This window comes from Myotis yumanensis, unplaced genomic scaffold (assembly GCF_028538775.1).
Source record: "Myotis yumanensis isolate MYYU_CA2020_CCGP unplaced genomic scaffold, mMyoYum1.0.hap1 SCAF_8, whole genome shotgun sequence".
NCBI classification, from domain to species: domain Eukaryota; kingdom Metazoa; phylum Chordata; class Mammalia; order Chiroptera; family Vespertilionidae; genus Myotis; species Myotis yumanensis.
Genome location: NW_027223759.1, coordinates 47,593,030 through 47,614,571, shown reverse-complemented (window position 1 = coordinate 47,614,571; position 21,542 = coordinate 47,593,030). Strand labels below are relative to the sequence as shown.

General features: G+C 40.2%; 1 protein-coding gene across 2 annotated transcripts in view; it reads left to right on the top strand.

Moving 5' to 3' along the window:
* The window catches only part of CERS6 (ceramide synthase 6), a 271,370-nt gene extending 251,192 nt beyond the window's left edge, over positions 1–20,178 (top strand). The window contains exons 9-11 of one of the 2 annotated variants that reach the window (XM_070422809.1): positions 11,037–11,193; positions 11,753–11,776; positions 14,586–20,178. In XM_070422809.1, coding sequence (XP_070278910.1) covers positions 11,037–11,193; positions 11,753–11,776; positions 14,586–14,741 — 337 coding nt within the window. In that variant the 3' untranslated portion in view covers positions 14,742–20,178. The remainder of the gene's footprint in view (positions 1–11,036; positions 11,194–11,752; positions 11,777–14,585) is intronic. The other variant, XM_070422810.1, reaches the window with a different exon arrangement.
* The last annotated feature ends 1,364 nt before the right edge of the window (positions 20,179–21,542 follow it).

The window sequence follows — 21,542 nt, the reverse complement described above, 5'->3', positions numbered from 1 at the left end:
GAATCAGGAGTAACCAGTGTTAACATTGTGGAATATTTTCTTTTCATTACATTTTATCTCTGTGTGGATAAAATGTTTGTACATTTGAAAATTAGAGCTCATATTGGGTACACTTTTTAATCTGATTTTTTTCACTTTTTGTTAAATTGAGCTGTAAAACATGATTTTAATGTATGAACAGCATTCTACCATGCCGACAGGTCTTTTGAACCATTTGGAGGTATTTGCAACTAAAAACAGTAGAGCATGAACATTCTTGAACTTAAATTTTTTTACAACTCATTTCTTTAAAGACAAAGGTAGATAACTTCAAAAGTAAATTTATGAGGACAAAGGATCACTTTTTAAAATTCTTTACATGTTTGGCCAAATTTTCTATAAAGAACTCACTAATTTGCACTCTGACCAGCCACATATGTGTTGCTTTCACTTTATTTATTTATTTATTTTTGTAAATGTGTTGTTACTGATTTGAGAGAGAGAGGAAAAGAGAGTAATAGAGAGAAACAATGATGAGAGAGAAACATCAGTGGGCTGCCTCCTGCATGCCCCCTACTGGTGACCGAGCGGGCAACCCAGGCACGTGTCCTGACCAGGAATCGATCCAGTGACCTCTTGGTTCAACTACTGAACCACACTGGCCTGGCTCACTATTTTTTACAACAGCATTTTATCATCTTTTTAATGTACAATTGGTGATTTGATAGTTTAAATGTTCTCTTTTAATTTGTTCATTTGAACATGTTCAGACCCATAGAAAATTTGAAAAAATGCACTGAACACTCACAACCTCCGCCCCTGCATTCACCAGTGGCCAGCACCTGCAATGTCCACTGCCTGTCTCCTACACACGTTTGCCAAGTCACCTCAAAGGAGGCTGCGGACGTCATGACACTTCAGCCTCAAAAACTTGAGCACACATGTCTCATGTTTTAATTTTGTATTTGGTGGGTTATGAGCACAGTGGGACATTTTATCCATGTTTTCATACGCCATTTGTATTTCTTCTGGGAAATGTCTACTCATATCCTTTATCCGTTTTCCCTTGAGGAAGTGCTTTCCCCGGCATCTATGCTGTTTGCGTGAAGCTGCATCCGATGCTCCCCGACCACCCCTTAAACCTCCTGATTAAGACCCTAGACCAGTGAAGGCGAACCTATGACACGCGTGTCAGAGGTGCCACGCAAACTCATTTTTTTGGTTGATTTGTCTTTGTTAAATGGCATTTAAATATATAAAATAAATATCAAAAATATAAGTCTCTGTTTTACGATGGTTGCAAATATCAAAAAATTTCTATATGTGACACGGCACCAGAGTTAAGTTAGGGTTTTTCAAAATGCTGACATGCCGAGCTCAAAAGGTTCGCCATCACTGCCATAGACCCTGTACACTCAGGTCTTGAATGGTGTGTACGAAATTTCCTCTGTGATGTTAGGTATGGCCTTGGCTACTGCTGTTTCTGTCAGTGAGAGGAGAAGTCGTATATTCAGCTGGTTAACTGTAAACATCCTATTCATGATCAGGGACTATTGGAGAGAAGTAATTGAGGTCAAATGGATAAGCACAGCTGAACACACTACAACTAGCAGAAGCAGACAGAACATCTTGTCCTGTTAGTTAAATTATTTTTTTGCTTTTTATTTTTATTTTTTAATATATTTTCATTGATTTCAAAGAGAGGAAGGGAGAAAGAGACAGAAACCTCTATGATAAGAATCATTGATCAGCTGCCTCCTGCACACTCCCACTGGGGATGGAGTCCACAACCCGGGCATGTGCCCTGACTGGGAATCGAACCATGACCTCCTGGTTCATTGGTCAACACTCAACCACTGAGCCATGCCAGCTGGACTTTTTTTGCTTTTTAGATGAAACCCCCAGGGCACTCTGTAGACTGTCTTTGACTATTGGAAGATGAGTTTTACCAAATAAAACTGCCATCCTTAGCGTGAGCCAGTACTTTGATGGGTTTGCAATGGGGATTTCTGCAAAAGAAGTCATTGTCCCCCAGCTCCTGAACCCACATGCCTTCCCCGAGCAGGCAGTGCCGTGTTACTGCCTGCCCTCTCTCATGGGAAGGTGTTCATATGTCTTTCTTCCTCAGAAAATTGTTTGAATATGCACCTGCCCTGAGTCGGCCAGCAAATGGATCCCACCAGGCAGTTTCCCAGCCTGGCAGCTAGAGCTGGAGAAAGCTTTCAAGGTTCAGGCCCTGAGCTTGGCACAGGGGCTTCCCTCTCCTAAGTTCCTAAGCACAGTTATTTGTCTCGGGGCTTTTTTAAAAAAACACATTTTTATTGATTTCAGAGAAGAAAGAGAAGAAAGGAGAGGGAGAGAGAGATAGAAACATCAATGATGAAGAGAATCACTGATAGGCTGCCTCCTGCATGCCCCCCACTGGGGACCGAGCCCGTAACCCAGGCATGTGCCCTTGACCGGAATCGAACCCAGGACTTTTCAGTCCCCAGACCAATGCTCTATCCACTGAGCAAAACCAGCTAGGGCGTGTCTTGGGACTTTCTTTTCATTATTGTAACATTTAATCCCAGAAATGTGGTATTAAATGCCCCACTGAGTTTGTGCAGGGCCTGGCCTTGATTTAAGATACACACATGCCCAGTGCCTTAGGGAAGAGGGTCCCCTATCTCTTTCCTCCTCCTCTCCTCTCGGTCTGCCCTCTTCCCATCCTTCCATTCTTCCCTTCATTTCCTCCCATCTCCTTCCCTCTCTCCATTCTCTTGTTTATTTCCCCTGCCCCCTCAAGGCAAGATTGTAGGGATTGTATCATAGTTTGCACAAGCTGTCTTGTATCCTGCAAAATACATTTCTTTCACAAGATCACGAAATAAGAAAATAACAGAAGGAGAGTGCAGAAGCCGGGCCAGTTTCACAGTTCTTAGGCCAGTTATTAAGCACAAAATATTGGGAACTCAGACAAAAGCAGCTCCAAACATGCCAACAAACTGGCATTCCAGGGACAAGAGTGGTCAAGTGTGCTTCTGATGAGTGTTTAAGTGGCCCCCTCTACCCTCTCCGAATCCCCTCACCCAGAAAGAGTGGCTTCCTGTGTTCACATGGAATCAGAGCATCTGTTTTTGGAGTGAGCAGTGTGAGTCGGGCAAGGACGTCACTACCACTGGTGGGCCCCGCATTTCCCTGAGCGCTCCCTCCTCAAAATGCCCAGGGAGCCACACCTTCTCCCACTCCCCTCAGGGGGCAGAGGGCAGCAGCTGCTGTGACCACAGACAAGTGTAGCCAGCTGCTGCCTCCACATTAGAGCAGGAAGCTGGGACTTTGAGGAGAACCACATCTGGCCAAGCCACGCTGCCCCTCTGTGGCTCTGAGACTCAGGGGAGGTGGCTTTTGGGAAGTCCATCTGCCTCAGCGAAAACCGGCTGTCCTCTTTGACCCAGTGAAGACCTTTCTTGGCTTTTCTTAGTTCTCGCCCATGTATTATCATTCTCATGTGGTCTTCTCAAATTCTAACGTAAACTAATATGTATTTATGTGATCCTATACATATTACAGGTAAATAGCATAGAAATTTTATAGAACATAGGAAAACGAAGAAGAAAAAAGATATCCCAATCCCATAGTTCTGCGATTACCTCTGTTCATAGTTTGCCTTTGTTTCTAACATTTCATATGCTTAAAATTACACCTTTTTCTTTACCAAAATGAGATCACTCTGTACATATTGGTTTGGTTTTGTTTTTTAAATATTTTTATTGATTTCAGAGAGGAAGGGAGAGAGGAAGAGAGAAACATCAGTGATGACAGAGATCATTGATCTGCTGCCTCTCGCACGCCCCCTACTGGGTATCCAGCCTGCAATCTGGGCATGTGCCCTGACCAGGAATAGAACTGTGACCTCCTGGTTCATAGGTCAACGCTCAACCACTGAGACACACCAGCCGGACTGTACATATTGTTTTATAGCTTTGCTTTTCTCATTTAACATTATACTGTGAGCATTTTCTCATTTTATTAAATAGTTATCTATAACATAATTATAAGGACTACAGCATTAACCATCTTATGAAAAAGGCTTTTATTTATCAGTGCCCTATTTTTGGACACTATTTAGGATGTTCACAATGATTTGCTATTATAAATAATATTCATATGAATATCCTTGTGGCTAAATCTTTTTATAACTTCCTTAGAACAAATGTTTGAAAAGCAAAGACCATTCAAAAGCTCTGAGGTAAAGAACATCCTAGTTTGACCACAAAGCAAATTTTTCTTTTAAAGGGACCCTCCCTGGTGTTACAAGGTGCTCCTCAGAGTGACATCTGACCCTAACTCTTGACTCTCTTTGGATACTTGATATGAATCTCATTACTGCTGTGGTTTTTATATAGATTATTCCAGAAATACACAACCCAAGGCTCAGAGTGAGGTCTTCGATGGCGGTAGAGGGGAGAAGGGACACAGGCAAAGTTTGTGTTTGCTATGGACCGTGGTCTTATAAACATCCATTGAAAGTGAAACTGTTCATTTAACTTTACGTAGTAAAGATAATCAGGTTGAACTTTGAGTGGACAGTCATGATAAGGATGAAGAAATTAAGCACTGGTTGTAGCTTTCCGAATCAGATGCCATTGAAGAGCTTTTTGTACTGTGCTGTATGATAGTATGAGACTTTCTGAACCCTGAAGCTTAAGGGGAAAGCAGATGTCACATGGATGCTTAGAATGTGAATGAGTCAGGCCTTCAATGTCATCTTAAAATGAGACTGTGGGGTTTTTTTGCTTAAAAAAAAAGATTGTAACTTTTCTGCATGAATGTATGCATTCCTCCCTTCCCCTGCCTTTATAGCCTGTATAATAATTCTGTGATCATCAAATTTAAGAGGAAGCATCCATAAAATGTAAGCATGAGAGAAAATAACTATAGGGCATAATCAGATTAAATTCTTATGATTCATTAAACCTCCATTAAAATAACCCATCAAGGCTCAGCCCTTGGGGGTGGTAACCGCGGCATCTGCAGGTCACCAATGAATTGCAGGGAGCTCAGCTTTGCCCTGCAGGCATCTATTTCTTTCTAGAATCCTGCGGGAAGAAAGAAGTGTAGACTAGAGCCTTTCATTCCATTGTTAGGGTTCTTAGAAGGGAGGGTGTAAAAGTGATTTCCGTGCTGGGACCCACAGTGGCAGAGGCAGAACAGACTTAGTGGAACACTCCTTATACATGCGTGATGTGCCATCTAGTGGTTAAGTGAGCCCAACGTTCAGGAAAAGGAAAACGGTCCTTTCTGTTGTCTATACCTCTAAGGTCTCCACCTCGTTCTTTGAGCAGCTATAGGAGGTTTGATGCTATAGGCTATTATTTGATGAGGTCTGTTTTCTTAGGAGCCACATGTTGATCACAGAGTATTTGGGGGAAGGACACTGATAGAGTAATTATGCAAACCAGAAATTGCCAACTGGCAGTGTTTGACCCACAGAGCACTTGTTTCCATTTTATTTTATTGAGGCTTAATTCATTATACAGTGTAGTGAACAAATCTTCAGTGTATGGCCTGCTACATTTTACCTTTTTAAATGTTTTATCTGTAAACTCCATGTAATCACCACGTGGATCAAGCTCTAGGATGTTTCCAGCATCCCATGGCTTCCCTCATGGCTCCTCCCCAAAATCCCCCCTCAGAATAACTGCTATTCAGAACTCTGTTTTGCAATGGCATCATTAAGGTACATACTCCTAACCCTAACCTCTGAGAAAGGACCAAATTCTATAATCACCATGTTAATATTTAGCCAAAAAAAAAAAAAAGGTACAGCTATATCCATAATATTCTGTGGCTTTAAAAAAGACCCTCTTTCCTGGGTTCATTTCAGAGTCCAGGTGACATAATGATCTCTCTTTCCAAGTCTCAGTTCCTAATATATTGTTTTTCTCCCCAAGCTTCTCACTAAGAGATATATCCATCAGTGCACTGATTAAATTTTCCCAAGTGTCTCTGCAGGCAGCCAACTCAATTTTCAAAGAAATCCCATTACTTTTGAGCTGCATCTCAGAGGCACCACAGATTGTCCTGGCAAAGCCCCTGCATTCTGATGCAGCATTGCAGAAATTAATGTGGTGCCGTGACACCAGTGCCTGCATGACACCCTGTTCCAATTAAGCCAAGCAGATCATTGTGGTGAGGAAGGTGCTCAAGCTGTAATCCAGCAAAGGCTGATCCATAATGAATAGCATAACGCAGACATTGTTGCTGTTTCAACAGGACCTCTTTCTGTTCAAATTAAACTAATGTCTTTCTGATGTCCAAATGAATAGTATGTCAAGAAGCAGAGGTAGGGAGAGAAACAAAGATGGCGGCCGAAGCCGGTTTGGCTCAGTGGATAGAGCGTCGGCCTGCGGACTGAAGGGTCCCGGGTTCGATTCCGGTCAAGGGCATGTGCCTGGGTTGCGGGCACATCCCCAGTGGGTGGTGTGCGGGAGGCAGCTGATCGATGTTTCTCTCTCATCGATGTTTCTAGCTCTCTATCTCTCTCCCTTCCTCTCTGTAAAAAATCAATAAAATATATTTAAAAAAAAAAAAAAAAGATGGCGGCATAGGTAAACACCGGAAATTGCTGCCTCGCATAACCACTTCAAAAATATAACTAAAAGACAAAACGGACATCATCCAAAACCACGGGAAGGCTGGCTGAGTGGAAATTCTACAACTAGAAGGAAAGAAAAAAGCACACTGAGACTCAGAGAAGGTGCGGAAGTGAAGTGCAGAGGTACGGAGGCGCACGTGGAAAGGGCTGGCAACTGAGGACATGGTTGTCTTGTTCAATCAGGAGGGAGTCTCAAGCTCCCCACTGCTCTGAACTCCAGTTCCGGGAGAGTCTCTGGGGACCCAGACTCACTCGGGGAGAAACTGGACTGTCTGGCATCGGTCGGAACTCGAGGGCGGCTTTCTCAGAGGTGCTTGCAGCGATTACCGGGACACTGAGACCCAGCGGCCTCTTAGCTAGGACTGAGGAGCAGCCATAGCTGTTTGCTCCACCCTGTTGATTCCCTGAGACCCCGCCCCACCCAAGCTGTGTGCAGAGGCTTTTGCATATGAAAGGCTTGGCCCTTTGCAATCTGAAAATTACCTAACAAACTGCAACTGGGCCAGACAGACCCAGAACTTCCAAAAGAAGGCCCAAGGCCCAACAGCAGCTTGCATTGCTTCACAGCTGGGCCTCATCTGGGCACCTCCAAACCTCAAACAAGGAAGAGAATTCTGCAGATCTCTTCATAGCTCCTGCTGGGTAGCCTCAGGCAGAAGCTAAATTAGCACTCCCTTAGAGATCCAAGAGCCAGTGTACCCAGTGGTCAGAGTGGGACCATCCAGATTACAACTCCTCAGATCCATAAGGGACACTCAGGGGGCAGACTCAGTGAGCACCAAATCCCCACTGAAGCAAGTCTTGCCCCAGAAGGGTGTCTCCAGCACAGAAGTTCTCCCACTACAGACATAGCTGATTCTCACAGCCAATTGGCCTGGAGGTCAATTCCTCCCAGTGATACCTAAAACAATCAAGGCTTAACTACAACAAGACTGTGCACAAAGCCCACAAAGGGGTGCACCAAGAGTGTCCACCTCAGGTAATTGGGGAGGCTGAGCCACTGGGCCCTATAGGACACCTAGCACAGAAAGCCACTCTATCAACACAGGGAAGCATAAAAAATGAGGAGACAAAGAAACAGGTCACAAATGACAGAAATGGAGGAAAGCAAACTACTGGATATAGAGTTCAAAACCACGGTTATAAGGTTTTTCAAGAATTTTCTAGAAACCGCCGATAAATTTAGTGAGACCCTCAAGAAATCTAGTGAGACCCTCAAGGTTATGAAAAAGGACCAACTAGAAATTAAGCATACACTGACTGAAATAAAGAATATTATACAGACTCCCAACAGCAGACTAGAGGATTGCAAGAATCAAGTCAAAGATTTGAAATACGAAGAAGCAAAAAACACCCAACCGGAAAAACAAAAAGAAAAAAGAATCCAAAAATATGAAGATAGTGTAAGGAGCCTCTGGGACAACTTCAAGCGTACCAACATCCGAATTATGGGGGTGCCAGAAGAAGAGAGAGAGCAAGATATTGAAAACCTATTTGAAGAAATAATGACAGAAAACTTCCCCTACCTGGTGAAAGAAATAGACTTACAAGTCCAGGAAGCGCATCGAACCCCAAACAAAAGGAATCCAAAGAGGACCACACCAAGACACATCATAATTAAAATGCAAGAGCAAAAGACAAAGAGAGAATCTTAAAAGCAGCAAGAGAAAAACAGTCAAACCTACAAGGGAGTACCCATACGACTGCCCGCTGATTTCTCAACAGAAACTATGCAGGCCAGAAGGGAGTGGCAAGAAATAGTCAAAGTGATGAATACCAAGAACCTACAACCAAGATTACTTTACCCAGCAGAGCTATCATTCAGAATTGAAGGTCAGATAAAGAGCTTCACAGATAAGAAAAAGCTAAAGGAGTTCATCACCACCAAACTAGTATTATATGAAATGCTGAAAGGTTTCCTTTAAGAAGAGGTAGAAGAATAAAAAGGTAAAGATACAAATTATGAACAACAAATACACATCTATCAACAAGTAAATCTAAAAATCAAGTGAATAAATAATCTGATGAACAGAATAAACTGGTGAATATAATAGAATCAGGGGCATAGAAAGGGAGTGGACTGACTATTCTCGAGGGGTGGGGGGGAAGGGGTGTGGGGGGGTGCAGGAAGAGAGTGGACAAAAATCGTACACCTATGGATGAGGACAGTTGGGGCGGGGGGTAAGGGCAGACAGTGGGGTGGGAACTGGGTGGAGGGGAACTATGGGGGGGGGGGGAAGAGGAACAACTGTAATAATCTGAGCAATAAAGATTTAATTTAAAAAAAAAAGAAGCAGAGGTAGTTCTGAAGTACAATTACTGTTATAATAAACAAGGCAAGAATATAGGCATTATCCTGACATTACTTTTTACCAATAACTTCTATTTTTTTCTAATTATTTGGCATGGATTTGGAAAATAGAAAATTGTAAAGAGGAAAATATACATAATCTCTAATTCATCAAAGAAAGTCTGTAATGGTTTTGGTTAATTCCTTTCAGGGAAGTATTATTCCCTCTTTTGCGTGTATATGTGCATGTGTATTTCATAGAGTTGAGATGATATGTATTTGTCTCTATAATTAGAAACTCTTAACATGATTTCATAATTTTTGTATTAAGAATGAAAACTAATTTTTTACCGCTTCCTGGTATTGAAAATTTTGATTGTTTGCTGTTTTTAAAATAGTTACAAAGATTTAACGTCTACATAGTATTTGAAATGAAGTCTTTGACTTTCTACCATACTCACTGGCCAGAACTTCCACAATAATGTTAAATAATAATGGTGATGTTGGCTATTTGTGGTTTTTTCCTGATTATAAAGGCAAAAAAATTGATGTCTCTTAAATATGATGACAACTGCTGATTTGAGTTGCTTAAAAGTCATATTAAATAAGACCTTTGAGTCCTAAGTTTTAAATATCAACAATGTAGAATTGAACATTACCATATGTCTTTCACTGCTATTGAAATGATTATGTATCAACTAATTTGGTCTATGGATATATGATGCATTTATATTAGTAGATTTCCTAATGTTGGTCCCCCTCCACAAGAATGAATACTACTATAGCATAGAGTAATAAACTTTCATTGAATTGTCAAAGTCAATTCCATACTGTTATTTTAGGATTTTAATATCTTTGTTTATTGTTCTTGAGAGACAACTGGTGTGGCAGGGTTATTTAGAGATACACTCTGTTCTTCTCATTCTGGCCTATACAGGCGGGTTGCTGAAATTGGAGGCAGGGAACCTATTTATGCCTAATATTCATTCTTCTTTTTTCTTTACATCTTATCCCAACTGCAATAAGTGGGGGTTTTTCTTTTGTGGACCCATAAAGTACTTTTCTTAACCTCTCTTAAAGCACTCATTATACTCTTTCTTTTATGAAAATTCTCTGTATATCTACCTTCAGTTCTTGTATGAGTTGTTTGTGTCTTATATTCAGATTTTTCATCCCTCCCCCTTAGCCACTAAGTGTGGTCCACCTAACCTCTCCTGTAAGGTCCCAGCAAAGCACTGCAATGGCAAGCAGGGAAATGCACTTAGGTGAGTAGTATCAACACTTTTAGATTGCCAAACCAGCCCTACAGTTAACGAAGGAGGAAAGCGAGGAAGTTAGAGGGATTCAAAAATTCGGTGGTTATGTTCTTCTCTGAGTCCAGAAGGCAGGAGTCAACTTCCAAAGTCTTAGGAGCAGACACAGCAAGGATGAGAGCCAAACCCTGAAACTAGCTCTCATGCACCTGCGCAGGTGGCTGCCCCATTTTTGAGTACATGCTTTTAAAACTAAGTACATTCATTATATTCCAATAATCTTTGAAAAGCCTTCCAGTACTCATCTCAAGGCATCACTTCAAAATGATATATTTCAATTGTCAATTCTTTCCCAGGGGAAAGCTTGCAAAATTAAGAACCCTCCAAGGGTTTCCTTACTAGACTATAAACCACTTGAGGACAGGATTTAGATCTTAAGTATATTCTAGCTCTCACTGTACTAGGCATGTGTTTTAAACGTAGCTAGTGTTTTTGGAATTAATTTACCCTTGTTTATTGCAGTGTAATGCCATTGAGTAGTATTCTTCACTTATTTGAAGACCAATAGCAACTCCAAAAGCCTTTTAGCAAGCAAAGGTAGAATTACAACTAAAAACTTAATGGAAATTAATGGAAGAAATTATGACAAAAGTAAAAGGGGGAGCATAAACACACCATTCATATTAGAATCAAAATGAATGTTTGCCACCAGGGGAATAGTTCAGGTGATGACTCTTTGAAATACCTGGTCAGCTTTGCAGACAGGGGGTGGTTAGTGGATATTGTTGACTTTCTGCTTCTGTGCAGGTATTAGAATTTCTTTGAAGGCAAAGTGAAAAGTTGTGTTCAATGATACCTTTCTCCTTTTCTTTAGGGTGTTAAATTCCACACTATTTGAAAGTTGGGAGATTGTTGGACCTTATCCTTCCTGGTGGGTTTTTAACCTACTGCTATTGCTAATACAAGGCTTGAACTGCTTCTGGTCTTACTTGATCGTAAAAATAGCTTGCAAAGCTATTTCAAGAGGCAAGGTAAGTAAAATTCACCATTTCTAATATGTTCCAGATAATTACATTTCTTGGTTGCTCTGAATCAATGAGAACATTTATTTCAAATGTCATCAAAACTGATTTTTTTTTCAAAATTTAGCATAACCTCCTAGAAACACAAACCAAATTTTTATTGTCTTCTGTTTAGTTCATTTTTTGAGTTGTAGCATTGCTGTACTGAAGATGATTCTCAGTGTTCTGCATTTACAATTTTAAATTTAATGATAATATTATTTGTTGTATTTTTTCTCTCCCTCTTTCTGTCTCCCTGGTCCTTTTCTGGTTGTTCTTATGCTGAACAGAAATTGAATAACTTCTTTACTTTTCTGAGAAAGGTTGCTTGATGCAGTATGCCCATTTATGCCTTTTCCAATAAAACTTAGTTGAATCTCTTTGGTTAAAAAATGGACTCACGAGGCTGATTTGAATGAAGCTTCTTGAGCCCCAACCCCTCTATGTAGAGCAGTGACTTTTCTAGAATGTTCTCTATGACATTTTCTTATGTTCGTTGTTTGTTCTCTTCCTTCTGCCACCCTGGAAGGCTGGGAAGTGGAACCCTTTACATGTAAGTTTCTCACAAGTCCCTCTCTGTCCTTGTCCTGGGTGCCACATTAGCCAGCCTGTTGGAGGGGCACTCAGATGCTTTTGTTTCCATGCATATTGTTCTGTCTAAGCTGTTGGCACTGGCTGGAGGCTCTAACTGAGTATGGCTCCCACCAGCTGCAAAGGGACACTAGGAACAGCTCGGTTAATGCCCTTATGTATGAGCTTGCATCCTGCTAAACTTTGCATGATCCCACAGAGGAGAGGAATTTTTTTCATCAGTGATTAACATGTTGGCTAAAAAGCAGAAATAGACCAAAAGTGAAGTAGGAGAAAGAGAACTATGTTGGGAAGAGGAAACACGGTCCAGCCTGGAGTACTGAGTATTATTAGCTCCTTTGCCTGCTCTGCCCTGGATCACAGAGCACTTAACTAACCATCTTGTCCTCAGTGAGGAAAACAGAGCTGACCCTTCCATAGAGGGGCTCAGGACACCTGGTCATGTGCTATGAAGCCAGGTCTCAGTGTCAGCTCTTATTATAGAAATCCAAAATATTTTGATCATACATTGTTTAGAAGTGAAAGTGGTTTTTTTCCCCCTCTGTGACCTCTTAGTCTTTAAAGTAAGTATGTATTTGTGTTTTTAAAAAATGCTCTGTTCTCATTTGGATACAAATTAATTCCACAAACACAATACTGTCAGTAGGATAACATTAACTGAAGATATAAGGATGCTGTGGACTACTTATGTCCTCACTGCATTGCTGTTTCCACCAGATGTTTTGTCTTCTCTCCAGCTTATTCCTTCACCTTTATGAAGAGACAAACATTAATTTTATTCCAGAGCTCAGGCTTCATGATATTTTAATTGCCATTACTGCTCACCTAGGACAGTAAGATTCATGGCTATAGGTTATGGACTCATTTAATTGTGGTTTCTTTTGAGACATTCTAAATTGTTCCTTTCTTTGATGGCAACATAACTATAGATTTTTTTCCCCCAAATGCAATTAAAAATAATCTTACTAATCATGCAAATGTAAATTCGTCACTCTCTGAAACTAGAGCTTTCTTTCCGATTAGCAGCTTAATTTATGGCTAATGGATTTCTAAATGTAGTGGAGCCCTACTATAGTGCTGTCTTTGTGACCCGTGTTTCTTTAAGTTAAAGTATCCTTATAATCTAGTTATTTTGATGTTTCAGTAATTTAATCTTCTTGGAGATGGTCCTTGTGAGTTTAACCTCATCTCAAGGGGCATTGGAATACGGTCCATTTTTATGCTTTTTACTCAGTCATTCTGATCCCCTCCCACTAACGGAGGTGATGTTCTCTCAGTACCAATGGCTCTCCACTTGGAGGGGCACTCGAGGTCTAATACATTCTCAAAAGAGAAAGGTACCTTAAAGAGGCCACTGTGACACAGAAACCCATCTACACTCCTTGTTAACTCACTTTGTCACCCAATTGTATATCCAGGGTTCTCGAGTTGGGGAGTTATGGTGGCGCAAAGGACGTGACATGAAAAGTCCCCCAGTTAATTCTGATATACTTCCCAGGAGACCTAGCCAACCTCCCCAGGCCAGCTCCTAGAGAATCGCAGGTGACTAGACTAGGGAAGTTTCTATGAAGCCAGGCCACCAGGTCCCTATGGCCACCCCACTTAGAAAGTAAATAAATGGTGCTCTTACTCAAAGGTCTTAAGGCCTTTGGTGTAAAATGCTTACCATAATTTAGACTTACGGAGTAGGAGGTTCAAACTATTTTAATATTAAAAGGAGTAGAGTATTTCCTAATTCCTCCCTAAATTAAGTTCTTGCTAGACAGTCTGATTTTTTTTCATTCTTTACGGTAATGTATAGATTTATATCTGATATTTTATATGACCATCCTCATTACCTAATGAGACTGAATGGAGGATTGAAAAGCCCTGGAATAATGGGAACCAATTCATACTGATTCACTCAGTCAATTTTCTTTGGCAAATATTTAAAACTAAACCTCACCCACCAGGTTCTCAAAATGCCTCCTACTGCCATTATGTATTATGTAGTATATAACACAAAATCTCTATTAATTCTAGCAGACAGAAAAGAAATTAAATAATGAATTTAATTATTGCAAAGCCAAAGAAGAATGATGATTTGATTATCTGAATTAGCAAATAGCTCCATTAGTGTAGTTAATTGAGAGCTGACGTTAAATGATTCCCAAGGGTGATGGGATTCAAAGTATAAATTGACTCATTTGTACCAAATTTCTACACTGCCATTCCAGTAGTGGAGTAGGCCACTTTGCCAGTGAAAGTGGGACTCGAGGTCTAGTACAGTGATGGCGAACCTATGACACACGTGTCAGAGGTGACATGTGAACTCATTTTTTTGGTTGATTTTTCTTTGTTAAATGGTATTTAAATATATAAAATAAATATCAAAAATATAAGTCTTTGTTTTACTATGGTTGCAAATATCAAAAAATTTCTATATGTGACACGGCACCAGAGTTAAGTTAGGGTTTTTCAAAATGCTGACACGCCGAGCTCAAAAGATTCGCCATCACTGGTCTAGTACATTCTCAAAATAGAAAGGTACCTTAAAGAGCCTGCTGTGATAGGGAAATCCACCTACATTCCTTGATAACTGGCTTTGTCACTCAAATTGTGTATCTCCAGTAAAGGGGAGCTTATTACTATGGCAAAATTTTTATCCCCTTTGATATTTTAACATTTGGATCTGTTGTCCTTTGGGTATAATGACTGCATGTGCTTTTGAGCATGCCATACTTGAATGATTCCTTAGGAGCTGGTCCCACTCACCTTCTTGTATTCCACAGGTGTCCAAGGATGATCGAAGTGATATTGAATCTAGCTCAGATGAGGAGGGCTTGGAAGAAACTCCAAGGAAGAAACCCCACACCTCAACCACCACCAATGGAACCAGCGGTACCAACGGGTATCTCCTGACCGGCCCTTGCTCCGTGGATGATTAATTACTCCAAACTCCAAGTCCAGAACAGAGTGAACTATTTGTTCCTGGAAGTATTTAATAAGTTGCAAATGCAGTTCCTTTCATAATATCTCAGCACCAGAAACAAAAATTAGGATTATCCAAGCATTTTGACTAGTGCACTGCCATTTGTCCTGTCTGTGAATGAAGAAGAATTACCATTCTCTATATGTAGGCATGCTGTATTTGTAATTGACACAAGGGAACAGTATTTGCATTTGTATTGTGTTAGAATATTATTTATTTTTTGTATTTGTTTATAAATCTGTGGACAAAAGGAGGTTTCCTCTTTCCTTTTACTCCCTGGGCTCATGACAGTGAGGAAGATGCTCCATCTGCTTTGACCCCTTTCTACTGCTGCAGCCCCGTTTGCTAGGAGCACCTGCTTAACTTGTCTTAGGGCAAGCAAATCCCAGTGCAAGATTCTCCTGCCGCTCCACATAGGTTTGCTTTCTTTGTATCAGTGCCCGGTCTCAGCGACCATTCCCCCAGCATATAGTGTAAACAGGACAGGGTTTTTAATTGTCACTCTTCCTGGTCATTTAGCAGTTTAAATGAAAGAGCATCGTCATTGGAGGGCTTTTTAAGAATTGTTTTGTATTAGATGGCTTTGGAATAGACTTCATCTCTTGTGTGCACAGCCAAGATTTCTTCGGTGAGTGTGGTAGCTAGTTGGGGATTCACCTTGTAGGTTACAGAGATCTTTTTGTTCTGTGATGAGGTCAGAGCCCTGGCTCTGGAGGAAGACATGGCCGAAGGTCACAGTCACAGAGAAATCACTCTCAGTCTCTGGAATTAGTCTCATGATCTGAGAAGAGCATAGAGAGAGCAGCTGATCATAACCAGATTCTACCATTGCCCCTGTGTCATGTCATGAAAAAGAGAAATTGAGCATATTTGGGAGCAGAAAAAAGAGAGTTTCAAGAGTTGGCAAGGGTCACCTCTGGTGCAAAGCACTTTATTGCATCTGCTTTCAAAGAAAGTGCCGTATCTAGTATTTGAATTTGAAGTTTTATTTTTTTCTGAGCAAAATAAAGCCAATGGGAGAAAGACTCTTTACCCTTCGTCTTTCCTCCCTAACATAAGTCAGAACGACTTGCCTGTTACTTGAGGAGCATTGCACTTTCATTTGCTTCTTTGAAGATTTGTTCACGTTACAGGCATTTTTACTCAAATGAAACTATTGCCAGAAAAACAAAAATTCGACTGGGCAATGATGATATTGGCAATGAGAAAGACTGCTGAGAAATAAATTCCCATAGTCTCCTACATGGCAGTGTTATTTATGTATAGATAAGAAAACCATACACGCAAACCAAAGATTTTATCTCCTTCCTTCCAACTTTTAGTAAGGGAATAAAAAGGTATTATAAATACCTGTTTTATAAATCAAAAAGACCATCATGTAAGACGAGAGTTGAAAAGCACAGTGCAGTGACATAAATGTGTGAATCAGGCATCGTGCGGACAACAGCAAAATACTAGCAAGTGCATGCGCTGCTCAGAGCTATTCATATTCAGTTCCATTTTTTGAAAAAATAACAAACAAATAAAGCTTTGTGCTCACAATTTATAATCTATAATTAAAAGAATGCTCACAAACAAAAACCTCACACTGTAATATTAAATCTTTCCCCACCTTGTTACAAACTATTCTTGTTTGCTCCATAGTAATAACTGCAGAGGCTTGGAAATATGCCTGTTTATCAAAACACCATGCAACTGATTCTTCATGTAAAACCTTATTGTTCACAAAACAAGGAGATGCTTAGGAGTGTAATTTGGGGATGGTTTGATTTTATAAGACCAATAAAAAATGTCAAAAAGTACTTCTGAACAGCTGCTAAGATGCAGATAAATAAAAAGTAACAGCAAGCATGTTAGGGCTGGAAATTTTTGAGAAGGTGAAAATCTATGTTCTTAAAAACTAAAATATGGCAGAGAAGAGTGGATTGTAGCTTGCTTTAGTGTGCAGAGCAAGTCCTCTCCGTGGGTGAAATAAACCAGAGAACCACAGTGTGTTCAAATTGGGATTATCTGACGCTCCTTAGCACAAAAGAACAATTTCAAAAGACAGCTTATACATTATTAAGGAAGAGTTGCATACAATGAAGTAAATTGAGTCTGTCCTTAGCAAAGACAAATCTAAACAATCTTTTGTTTTTCCCAAAAGTCACTTAGGAGGAGGACTGGGAATACTTAGAGCCTCTCTGACTGATGGCGTCAATTTAACCAAGTCCTTAACAGATCTACAGATTTTCATTTTATTTTACATTTTAGGGCAAAGAGTTCTTTTTGACTAATCAAAATGGTGTTTGTAGGCCTCTTGAGGTGAAGAACAATATATCTCTGTCTACTGTTCTCCCATGGTGGCCTGATAAGGCCGAGAGAGAAAAATATCCTCTACCTGTGCCAGGCCATAGTTCTGGAAGTGTATTTTGTAAATTCAACTGTAGGTTAGTGAGAGTGTTGTTCCCATTAATTAACTTAGCCAATGTTGATATCTCCTTCCTCCTGGTCACATTCAAACTTTCCCAGGATACTAAGGGTATATAGGAAGGACTCTAGAAAAAAAAATATACTTTATTCTCTAATGTTATATAGCTCTTCTAGATCTCTTAGTGGGGGAAAAAGTAGAAAATTGAGTAGAATTTTGGCCTTGGGTCAGTAAATGATATCAGTGTGTGATCTATGTATGTATATGTATGTTTCTTCAAAAATGTGATAAAACCAAAATATCACTAATTCATCCTTATCCATATTCTTTTCATAAAAACCATTCACTATGTACAATAGAAACTTCCTGCCTCTTCCTGTTCATGCTACACACACAGCTGAGAGTCATCGAATCTTTTCAGTCTCTCGGCCTCAGAGCTAAATATTGCAGATTCTAGATCATAGAGGGCCTACAGTCAGCAGAAATGCCAAGTACAGTTCTCATTCCTAAATTGAATCCTGTGAGTGTTGAGAATAAAGGTATAGCTATCAGTATTTTGGGTTATTAAACTATGTTAGAAAAAACCGTGTATGGTTGCTGCTTTACCCCAGGATTTTATTACAGTAAAATCTAACTCCTGCTAGGCCGCTAGATAATGGTGTTCTGAGGTACCATGAGATAATGAAACACACCTGAGGAAGGTAAACTGGGAAGAAAGGTTGATTCTCCAAAGAAAGCAAGCAGTTGGGTAAGAGAAATGACTAGTGAAATAAGATTAGATCACCTTTAGGCAAATGGTGATTGAACCTCTAAATGTCCAGTTCTATTGCCAAACTTTCCATATAGTAGAGCTTGAATTTGAGCAAATTAAATACTTTCACCTTAGATAGAAGTAAAAAATGAGATTTTTATTTCAACATACCTGAGTCTTTGCAAGAGCTCTTCATAAAAGAACGTTACGGACACCTGTCTTGATTGTTCCCAGTCTATTCATGATTTTTTGTTGATAGTTATTTTTATTCCTTTCTTGGAAATGTTAATACCAAAGTTGCCTGAGTATTTGAGTATTTTTCTTAATTTGAAGTATAAAAAGTATACAGAATAAATCCAAAGGTGTTAAAAGGTTCTGTTTATCATTATGTGTGATGATGTCATTATGTCCAGAGAGGTTCAAGAAATCCGTTAAGGAAAAAAAGGTTATATGTTTACATTTCATGTGCTAGTTGAGTTCTTAAGATTCCAATTAGCTTACTTTTTTTTTCTTTGTCTCTGGCTGATTCCTGCTTTGCTGATAAATAATAATAGCCCTGAAATGTTTCTAACATTCAAATAAGAAAAAATCAGATCAAAGTCAGCCTGATGATAAAGTGATGACACGGCACTTTCAGTCTCTAAGTAACTTGTGTGAAAAGAAAATGCAGTTAGCTCTAGTTATTGCATTTGCTGTCTAGCATTCTATCCATGGAAGAATACTGTCAGTAATCATAAAGAGTTCTTAAAGTCATGCAAAATGCAGCAGGATATGTTTTTAATGAAGATATTGTTGGGCCCAGAGTCAATTTAAGTTTCTCTTGGTAAAATGAAATTATGCCATTCTCAAATTACCTAATAGTAATTAGCATCGGTTCACACTGTGGCCACATTTTAGTTCTTCAGTCATAATCCAGAAGAGAGTCCTCCGGTTTGCCTCTGAGCGCAGGGTCCCCTTCTCTCCCCTAGGGGGCGCCCAGTAAATGCTGAGGAGGCCTGTCCACTCGCCCACTCTATGCCTTTGGAACTTTTCTAATATATACTCAGAGGGAGCATACCTGGTGCTGGCTTTCATGAAAAAAATTATATTAAAGAACATAAAACATCATAAGTAACTGTTGTTAAGATCTGCAAACTCCCAAAAGAGAACCATAGTATTTCCAGGTATTTCGAACTTGAGTTCAACCTGAAGCCTTTGAAAAGAAAACATTACTGAATGGCCACAAGCTAAGACCTCATCAGATCAAAGAAATAAAAAATCTCTGCAGCCAGATGGCATATTGTATTGTGTCTCCACAAAAGCAGGCATTCTCAAGATTGCGCAGGAAATGATGGGGGGACCTATTAGCCTAACATCTGTGTTTATCTCATTCATTCACATTCCTTTCAGCCTCCTGGGACTCTTGATAAAAGGATGCCAAAATATTGTCACTTTTCTGCTGTCAATTTCCCATAGCCTTTGGATCAGTTGTACCCCACTTCCTTTTCTGCCTGATGCCATTTTTCTTAAAAAGTGTTGTGTCCACATAAGCCTGTTTCCCTGACCACAGGTCCATGAAAGGTTTGCTTTCTATGTTGGTGTATTCTGCATGGCCTGGATACCAAGAGCAACAGCTGTTGGTTTGATTTCTATGTTAAGTGGGGTGAAAATAGATTTTATAGAGATAATTTTGGGGAGTCTACAGTAATGTTTTAAACTGTCATTGTAAAACTGCCCTTTAAAAAAGGGGTTTTTCAAGATTAGTTGCCAAAGAGAAATTAGCTCTGTAATAGGAAGAGTAATGTGATGATTCTGGAACTTTAACTTAAAGCTTCATTAATTTAAACATGGAACACACTGTCCAAGTTTGATTCCCAAAAGTTTTATAGTGCTGCTAGCTCATGACTCCCATCAGCTCTTTGTTTGCCCGCATTATCAGTGACCTCAATAGCCATTTGTTGTCATGCAAGGGGGAGGTGGTTAGTTTTTGGATTTGATTTTTTTTCGACTTGCAGTGAGAAATAGGGTAGATGACAAAACCTTACTTTTTTCGTAAGACAATTCAGTGCTTGAGCATCTGTCAGAAGTGGAATGGTGTACTGTTAGCCAATTAGAATTACTTTATGTACTGTTGTTGTGCTGATTTTTATATGAAAATATAATTATTCGGGTGTTCTCTGGACACAATTGTTATTATGAGGATCATTTTACTTTGGAAACACTTTCATAATAAAGATAAGCATTAAGAGTGCAGTGTAAGTGCCCTTTTCTGTACACACCACCAGCTTGAGTTGGTGGCATACCTCGCCTTCCTGGGCAAGACTTATTTCCGGGCTTACATCACCCTACTGGTTTCTCACAGGCTCCTCAAATTCCAATAATCACTATGATGACTGAGCGAGAGTGTTATATGTTACATATATGTTATGTTGTCGAGAGTTTAGCTGAGCTACTCCCCGGTATGGCTACCTTGGCATCTATTTTGTTTGGCCAAGTGGCCTACAGGGACCTGAAATTGACACCCTCATGCCCATGCATGCCCTGGATAGCAGCCCATAGGGTTACAAGCAAATGTAAGTTCCTGATTGACCTCCCCAACAGCCCTTGGTGATCAAGTCTCCCCTGCCTCCCAGCACCTGTATGCCTACACACCCTAGATGAGACCCCTACGGGGCTTACCAAAACCCTGCTCTCTGGTTTGAATTGACTAATCTGGCTTAGCCCAGGAACCCCAAAGCACTCTACTCACAGACCCTAATACAGGTATGTGACCCCTGGTCCTGTCTCACTCTGTCTGCACCTGCCTTTACCTCCCCATGTGGCCTCTTGAGGCATGCCATGTACTTCCCCCAGGACCAGTGAATAATAAACTTCTGTATTGCAGTTTCTTTTGTGATCTGTTGTTGAACCTCAGTTCACCCTGTGCTCCATTTAACAAATGTTCATTTAACAAAATCATGACATTTACATAATATATATATATATATATATAACATATATATTATAGTATCTCTTTGAAAATTAAGCTATAAGAACTCAATGTTAAATATTATGTAGTACTTCATTCTGGAAAAATATGATTTTTAGAGATAATCTGTTCAAATATATCAGACTCTGCTGATTTTCCAAACTATAAAGAGGCACTTAGGTCTACCGACTCACAGGATAACACACACAACTGCCCCGCTTGGTGTATGTCCAGCACACGCCATACAACCTTGGCTGCCATGTCTTCTCTAGGCCCCTGCCCCACTTTGTTTGGCCTTCTCTCCCTCCTCATCTTTCCTCTGTCACTTTGTCTTCCCCAGCTGCCTCCTCCTTCTCTAGCTGATGTCATCTAGTATCTCAAAAGCCATGAAAATAGCACTGACATTCCACCAGACATACCGCCACCACCACCCGTGTTATGAAAAATAAAGCAGACTCCCCATGGAAAGTCTTATAAATATTTAACCACCCCAACAACAATCTGATTCCAAGCATGAGTTGTTCTAATAAACTGCCAAAATTTCTCTGAGGCATAAAAAGATAGACACTAAGCAAATGCACCGCTCTGGGAAGCCATGGACTCTTCTGCTTCTGTAAGCACAGCACAGTCTAACTCCACAAGCATCTTC